Source organism: Macaca fascicularis, chromosome 19 (assembly GCF_037993035.2).
Source record: "Macaca fascicularis isolate 582-1 chromosome 19, T2T-MFA8v1.1".
NCBI classification, from domain to species: domain Eukaryota; kingdom Metazoa; phylum Chordata; class Mammalia; order Primates; family Cercopithecidae; genus Macaca; species Macaca fascicularis.
Window position 1 is genome coordinate 40,451,346 of NC_088393.1, and position 7,645 is coordinate 40,458,990.

At 49.6% G+C, this 7,645-nt stretch overlaps 1 protein-coding gene and 1 non-coding gene across 2 annotated transcripts in view; both read left to right on the forward strand.

The window, feature by feature from the left end:
• WDR88 (WD repeat domain 88) overlaps positions 1-2,658 on the forward strand; it is a 47,365-nt gene extending 44,707 nt beyond the window's left edge. The window contains exon 11 of the mRNA XM_045381277.3: positions 1,085-2,658. Coding sequence (XP_045237212.2) covers positions 1,085-1,261 — 177 coding nt within the window. The 3' untranslated portion in view covers positions 1,262-2,658. The remainder of the gene's footprint in view (positions 1-1,084) is intronic.
• An 85-nt stretch (positions 2,659-2,743) lies between these two features.
• On the forward strand, positions 2,744-2,817 carry TRNAT-AGU (transfer RNA threonine (anticodon AGU)). Its single transcript has one exon. It is a non-coding gene; the product is annotated as a tRNA-Thr (tRNA).
• Positions 2,818-7,645: the final 4,828 nt, after the last annotated feature.

The window sequence follows — 7,645 nt, forward strand, 5'->3', positions numbered from 1 at the left end:
GGGGTTTACCCCTCTCTCCAGCAGGCCTCAGTGTCCTGGAGCGGGCAAGACAGCAAAGCCTAGGGGCTGGGAAAGCCAGAGCAGGGGCGTGCCACCTTGCAGGCTCTTCTCCAGGGGACCATGCATGGCGGGAACCCCTGAGGGGCCTCTGCCCATAGCCTGGGAGACCCCATCCCATGGGATTCTTGCTTGTTAGTGGGAAGCAGACGTGGTGGGTGAGTTGTGCCATTTGTTTCCAGTGTTCTCTGTGAGCTTTGACCAGAAACAGGCTCACGGACACAGGAGGGCGCCTAGCACCCGCGTCAATCTACTTCACACCCCTGCTTTGTTCAGAAATCTTGCCTACTTTAGTCTCATGGTTCTGTAAAAGTTGGGTGTTCTCAGGATGTCAGGAAGTAATCCTCTCAGTCCCACAATTTTACTCTGCACAGAACCATGGATGGGGCTGGACACCCACCCCCATCCTCCCGACTGTCAAGGGGCTTGCCACGCATGTCCTCAGGGCCCCCATGGCAGGAGACATGAGCTGGCAGGACCTGCTTAGCCATTGGTGGGGAAGAAGCTGTGCTCATTCTCTCTCTGCAATTTCCGCCTTTGTGGGGTTAGAGATTCCAGAGAGGCGCTGCGCCCGGTGGCTCACGCCTGTAATCCCAGCACTTTGGGCAGCCGAGGTGGGTGGATCACTTGAGGCCAGGAGTTCGAGACCAGCCTGGCCAACATGCAGAAACCCCATCTCTACTAGAAATACAAAAATTAGCTGGATGTGGTGGTGCATGACTGTAATCCCAGCTACTCGGGTTAGCTGAGGCAGGAAAAGCGCTTGAACCTGGGAGGCGGAGGTTGCAGTGAGCCAAGATGGCACCACTGTACTCCAGCCTGGGCAACAGAGTGAGACTCTGTCTCAAAAAAACAAACAAAAAAACAAAAACCAAAAAAACACAAACAAAAAAGAGATTCCAGAGAGGGGAACCCTTCCCTTGCCCCAGCTCAAAGTAGCTGGATCAGGCGGGAGAATTCTAACGGCTTGCCTGGATCCCCTCTGACCAGCACCTCCTTTCTGCTCTTTTAAAATATCCCATGTCAGTGCGAAAGATGTGACAGGCCTTTCTCCATCTTCAAGAGTGACACCTCTTCTGAAGTGTTCACCCAATGCGTGTTCTGCCGGATAGATACAAGGGGCTTGCCAGCAGAGACTTCATCATCATCATCATCGGAGAGGGAGAACTTGCCACCGCCGCCCGGGGGAAGCAAGGATGATTGACAGCTACAGGCCCCTTTGAGTGACTCCAGCACATGCTTCCTAGCATGTAGGTTTTGGGGCTCTGCAGGGACTTTCTCTTGGGCCCCTCCCAGGCTCAGTAGGCCTGTCAGACTGGGGCAGGACACAAGCCCTGGCTGGGCTCTCAGCACAGTGCCACCTCCTCAGCTTTCAGCTTGGGGAGTGAACACTTGACTTTCCGTTTTCATGCAGAATAAATCTAATTCCTTTGGAAAACAAGTGTGCACGTGCATTTGAAAAGCGGTCTTGCTATTTCTAAGCTTTATGCCTTGGTGCTCATCCTGTTTGATACTTGGAACGTATATTAGACTCACATTGTGGAGTCTGCAGTTGCCTGTAAGATGACCCGTGGGGGCTGGCACCAACAGTTCTGGACAGTTTGTCAAATGAGTATGACAAGGTGTGGGGCCCCCTCTGTGGGCGAGATGGCAAGACACAATGGGTGCCTCCCTGGCTAATGCTCCCAGATGGCCACCTGCCCGGCGCAGAGGACCGTTTGATTAGGCAAGGGGGTGGCGGTGGCATTGCCATCACGGGATGTCACATGCTTTCTCCTCTAGATGTCTCAATTTCCAGAACGCCCATGCCTATGTGCAGCCCTCTTCCTGCTGCCACGGCATTTTGCACAGCGTGCATCAGTCCATAAATAGGCTGAGATAGGAGCTTAGGTTCCTATTGCACACCATGCTGGGCGAACCTTTCTGTGCGTGCTGCGGGGATGCTGGGTGGATGGGTTGGCAGTGTTCGGCTTCGTAGTTGCCACAGGCCCTCTGGAAAGTGCGGAAACCAGTGGCTGGTGTAGTTGCGTGAGGACACCCAGAAGGCGCAAGTGAGAAACCAGGGAGGGGAGGGCCTTGCCTGCTCTGGCAGCAGAAACCCCTCCATATAAGGTGTTGGTGCCCTACGCCAGCTGCCTGGGAACTCCGAAGCCCACGATCCCTCCTCTGAGCCTTCCTGACTCCTCAACTTTTGCCCAGCTCAGGATCCCCGGAAGAAGCGACTCAACTGAAGTTATGGCTGCGGGAGCTGGCAGGGCCTCGGCCTTCTCAGGCTGAGGTCCCCGGGCGGAACGGTCCGAAGCTCACCGGGGTCACCGTCGGACCCAGGCGGGTGTGCGCCCCGACTTGACGCCAGGGGAGCCAGCAGCCCGGCCGCGCTGGCGGGGCCGGGGGTTCTCCGGAGTGGGTAGGGGCTCTGCCGCCCTGCCGAGGCGCAAGCCCTGCGCCAGCGTTCCCCAAAGGCGGAGGCTCCTGGCTCCACGTTGAAAAAGACATTGTGACCAGTAAGCTTCGCCTTCCCAGGCTGCCCGCTCCTTGCAGCCCGAGCTTCCGGTCTGTCTCAGATGCCGGTGTGAATCGGGAGCCACACTACGCGTGCGCCACAACAGGCCGAGTCTGTGCGCGTGCGCGCGGCCCATATGGTAAATAGTAATGAGGACTCATTTCTCGAGGTGTTTGCACGGGCGGCGCCGTGGCTTAGTTGGTTAAAGCGCCTGTCTAGTAAACAGGAGATCCTGGGTTCGAATCCCAGCGGTGCCTCAACCGAGCGTCCAAGCTCTTCCAATTTTTGCTCCTGCGCTTTTGTGCTCTGTGCCCTCACCCGGCTGCCCGATACCATGTGGATGTGAGGGGGAGCCCGAGACGCCGCTGTAGCCGGGTCCCCCAACGGGTGCAGGCAGGCTTTGGACTACACCTACTCGGGTCTCAGGCGCTGAGGGGCGTGGGCGGCGCGGGGACCTAGGCGACTGCGGTTGTCATGGTGCTGGCTGGCCGTGGGAGGTGGGCGGGCGGGGAAGCAGCCCTGAGAGTCCACCGAGCAGCCGGTGTTCGCCCCGAGGCTGCTTCCTCAAGGCGGGCGGTGGACGCGCTCTCCTGCGCCGCCTTCTGTGGCAGGGGTTCCTCGCACTAGTCTTCCTGGCTCCAAGCTGCCACTTGGGAGAGCCCATGCGGGTGCCGATCCCCGACGGTCGCCGGGCTTAGCAGAGCCTCGCAAAGGCCTGAAGATTGCCCGTCTCCCTGCAGCCGCGCAGTGGTTGCAGCCGTTTCACAAATGCAAGACCTGGGCCGGCAAGGCCAAGGGGACCCCATGGGGAAGGGGTGCGGGACTGAGTCCGGTCAGCGTGACCGTCAGTCCGATGACTGCGTGGAAACTCCAGACCGGGGAAAGATCGCAGGGGACTCTGTCCTCACTGCAGACGGCCCGGTGTGGGCTGAAGCCAGCTGCCTGGGCTGGGGTTGGTTGCTTAGCGCTGGGGTTCTACCCATATTTGCATGTGGGAACCAATTCCCGAGCAAGTGCATTCGAGGCTTTGGGGGTGGTGGGGTAGGGTTGGGTGAGGCATTGGAGTTTTTACATTCTCCAGGGAGTCACATGTCAAACCCGACAGGATAGTCCCAGTGCAGAAACTGCAGGCATGGCATGAGGCTGTGTTCCAAACAGTCAAATTCACCTGCCCCGGAAGCAGTTCCTCTTTCTGCCGCCTCTATGGATCTGGGTTTATTGTTTTTGTTTGTTTGTTTATTTCTCTCGTTTTCCAGTCAATTCTTGCGCCTTTGTATCTTGGTGGTTTTTGATTGACATTGCCCAGGAAAGCTTGCAAGGAGACTTTGACGCTTTGCAGTGCTGATAGGAGCATTCACCTGGATCCAATCAGGGATGAATTTATTGGAAACTCGGCTTGCGTCATTGTGGAGCTGGTTTATTTCTGGCTCATGGTTACGCCAGCCTGAGAGACAGAGAGAGACTCCATCTCGAAGAAAAAATAAAAATAAAAAAGTCCCTCATTGGATACAGGATTTGAAACCTTTTCTCCCTTTCTTTTTCTCTTTGCTATTTATTTATTTATTTATTTACTGAGATGGAGTCTCTGTTGCCCAGGCTGGAGTGCAATGGCATGATCTTGCCTCACTGCAGCCTCCGCCTCCCCGGTTCAAGCGTTTCTCCTGCCTCAGCCTCAGCTGGGATTACAGGTGCACGCCACCACACTTGGCTAATTTTTGCATTTTTAGTACAGACGAGGTTTCATCATGTTGGCCAGGCTGGTCTCGAATTCCTGACCTCAGGTGATCCGCCCTGCCCACTTCGGTCTCCCAAAGTGTGGGGATTACGGGTGTGAGCCACCGCTGTTTTTTTTTTCTTTTTCTTTTTTGAGAGGGAGTCTCGCTCTGTCACCAGGATGGAGTGCAGTGGTGTGATCTCGGCTCACTGCAACCTCCGCCTACCGGGTTCAAGCGATTCTCCTGCCTCAGCCTCCAGAGTAGCTGGGACTACAGGCGCGCGCCGCTACACCCAACTAATTTTTGTATTTTTAGTAGAGACGGGGGTTTCACCATGTTGGCCAGGATGGTCTCGATCTCTTGACCTCTTGATTCCCCCCGCCTTGGCCTCCCAAAGTGCCGGGATTACAGGTGTGAACCACCGCGCCCGGTCTTCTTTGCTTTCTTGATACTGTCATTTGAAGTGCAAACGTTTTAATATCGATCAAGTCTAATGTATCTACTTTTCCTTTTTGCTTATGCTTATGATTTCATATTCAAGATTCTGTTGCCAAGTTCAAGGTCACAGAGATTTATACTAATGTTTTCTTATAGGGTTTTATAGCTTTTGCTGTTACATTTAAGTTTTGGATCTACTTTGAGTCAATTTTGTATATGATGTGAAGGAGGGGTCCAACTACGTTCTTTTGTATGTGCACTTTCATTCTTCCAAACACCATTTGTTGAAAAGACCATTCTGTTCCCAAAGGTCTTGGCACCCTTGTGGAAAATCAATTGACCATAAATATGAGGGTTTATTTGTGGATTTCCAATTCTAGTCCCTTAATCTACATGTCTAGCTTTATGCCTGTGTTGATAACTATAGCTGTGTACTAAATCTTCAAATTGGGAAGTATGAGTCCTTCAAAGTTGTTCTTTTCAAGATTGTTCTGGCTATTCTGGGTCTGTTGAATTTCCATATGAATCTTAGAATTAGCCTGTAAATTTCTGCAAACAACCCAGCTGGGATTTTGATGGAAATTGCATTTGATAGAAATAGATCATTTGGGGAGATATTGTTATCTTAATAATGTTAAGTTTTCTAATCCATGAACATGGAATACCTTTCAATTTATTTAGGTCTTCTTTAATTTCTTTCAACAATGTTTTAGTTTTCAGAGCATAAGTTTTATACCTCTTTTGTTAAGTACATTTCTAAGTATTTTCTTTTTGATGCCATTATAAATAGATTTTTTCTTTTTCTTTTTCTTTTTTTTTTTTGAGACGGAGTTTCGCTCTTGTTGCCCAGGCTGGAGTGCAATGGCACGATCTTGGCTCACTGCAACCTCTGCTTCCTGGGTTCAAGCAATTCTCCTGCCTCAGCCTCCTAAGTAGCTAGGATTACAGGCATGTGCTGCAATGCCCAGCTAATTTTGTAGTTTTAGTAGAGACAGGGTTTCATCCTGTTGGTCAGGATGGTCTCCAAAGCCTGACCTCAAGGCCTGCCTTGGCCTCCCAAAGTGCTGGAATTACAGGCGTGAGCCACCGTGCCTGGCCAGAATTGTTTTTTAAATTGTATTTTCAGATTCTTAATTGCAAATGTTAGACATACAATTGTTTTCTGTATCTTAATTTTGTATCCCACAACTTAGATGAGCTCTTCTATTAATTCTAATTATTTTTAAGTGAATTCCTTAGTTTGTATATTTTATATATGCAAATCACGTGATCTATGAATAGAGATAGTTTTCCTCCTTTCTTTTTCATTCTGGATGCTTTTAATGCAATTTTTTTCTCGCCTAATTGCTCTGGCTAAAATCTCTAGTACAATGTTGAATAGAAATGGTGAGAGCAGACATTCTCGTCTTGTTCCTTATCTTATGGGCAAAGCATTCAGTCTTTCACCACTAAGTATGATGTTGGCTGTGGGTTTTTCATAGATACTTTTTATTGGTTGAAGAAGTTGCTTTCTATTCCTTGTTAGTCTGTTTATCATGAAAGGGTATTGGATTTTGTTAAATGCTTTTCTGCATCTGTTGAGAGGATCATGTGATTTTTGTTTTTTATTTTATTGATATGGTGTAATACATTAATTCATCTTAGATGTTAAACCAATCTTGCATTCCTGGGATCGATCCCATGCACAGGTGTTTTTAACATAAATGATCAACATGTTCATTTTGGAAGTCTTTTCAGGTGAGTGCCCCTAGATTCCTTATATTCCCACTTACAGAGCTGCAGCATTCTTGGCTTGGCTGTGGCTGTTACGTGAATGAGAAGAGCTCTCCCTTGTTGGTGGACACTGTGGCGGTATAGGGTTTGTCTCTGAATCTCACCGCAATTAACACAGCGGAATGGCACAACCCCCGACACAGGGTTCTTTCTATACATCACTTTTTCTGGGACAAAGATGAGAGGGGATAACTGAGCATAGCTTGTACATACTTTGTATTTAATAGCTGCTGCCAAACAGCTCTCTCCAAAGACCACTCTGGTTTCTCCTTCCTCCTTCACAGCTGCCAGTATCGGAGCCCGGCAACAACATGGAAAGCTTTGCAAAATGCTATCTTATTGTTTTAATCCACATTTCCCTTGCTTAACAATGTAGTTGGGCATTCTTTTATGTGTTTCTTGGCCATTTGTATTCCTTCTATGAATTGCCAGTTCACATCCTTTGTGTGTGTGTGTGGTTTTGTTTGTTTGTTTGTTTTTCATACAGAGTCTCGCTCTGTTGCCCAGGCTGGAGTACAGCAGCACTATCTCGGCTCACTGCAACCTCTGCCTCCCAGGTTCAAGCAATTCTCCTGCCTCAGCCTCCCGAGTAGCTAGAATTACAGATGCGCCACCATACCCGGCTAATGTTTGTATTTTTAGTAGAGACGGAGTTTCACCATGTTGGCCAGGCTGGTCTCAAACTCCTGGCCTCAAGCAATTCGCTCACCTTGGCCTCCCAAAGTGTTGGGATTTCAGACGTGAGCCACCACACCCGGGCGCAGTTCACATCCTTTGCTCAGCAAATCAGTTGTCTTGTTTGTTTTCCTTACTGATGTATAGGTGGAATTTGTTTTAGATAAGAGTCCTTTGCCTTTTATAGATATGATCAATATTACCTCTCAGTCTATCATTTGCCTTTCAAATTTGTTACAGTGTCTTTTAAACTCTTTTTATTTATTTAAGTCATCCTTCAAGTCCTTTGGTCAAGTTTACAGTGTTCTGTAATCTAGGTACTCTATATTTCTTTTTTCTTCTTTTTTTTTTTCGGTTTTTTTGAGACACAAGTCTTGCTCTGTCACCCAGACTGGAGTGCCGTGGCGCAATCTTGGCTCACTGCAACCTTCACCTCCCAGGTTTGAGCGATTCTCCTGCCTCAGCCTCCCAGGTAGCTGGGATT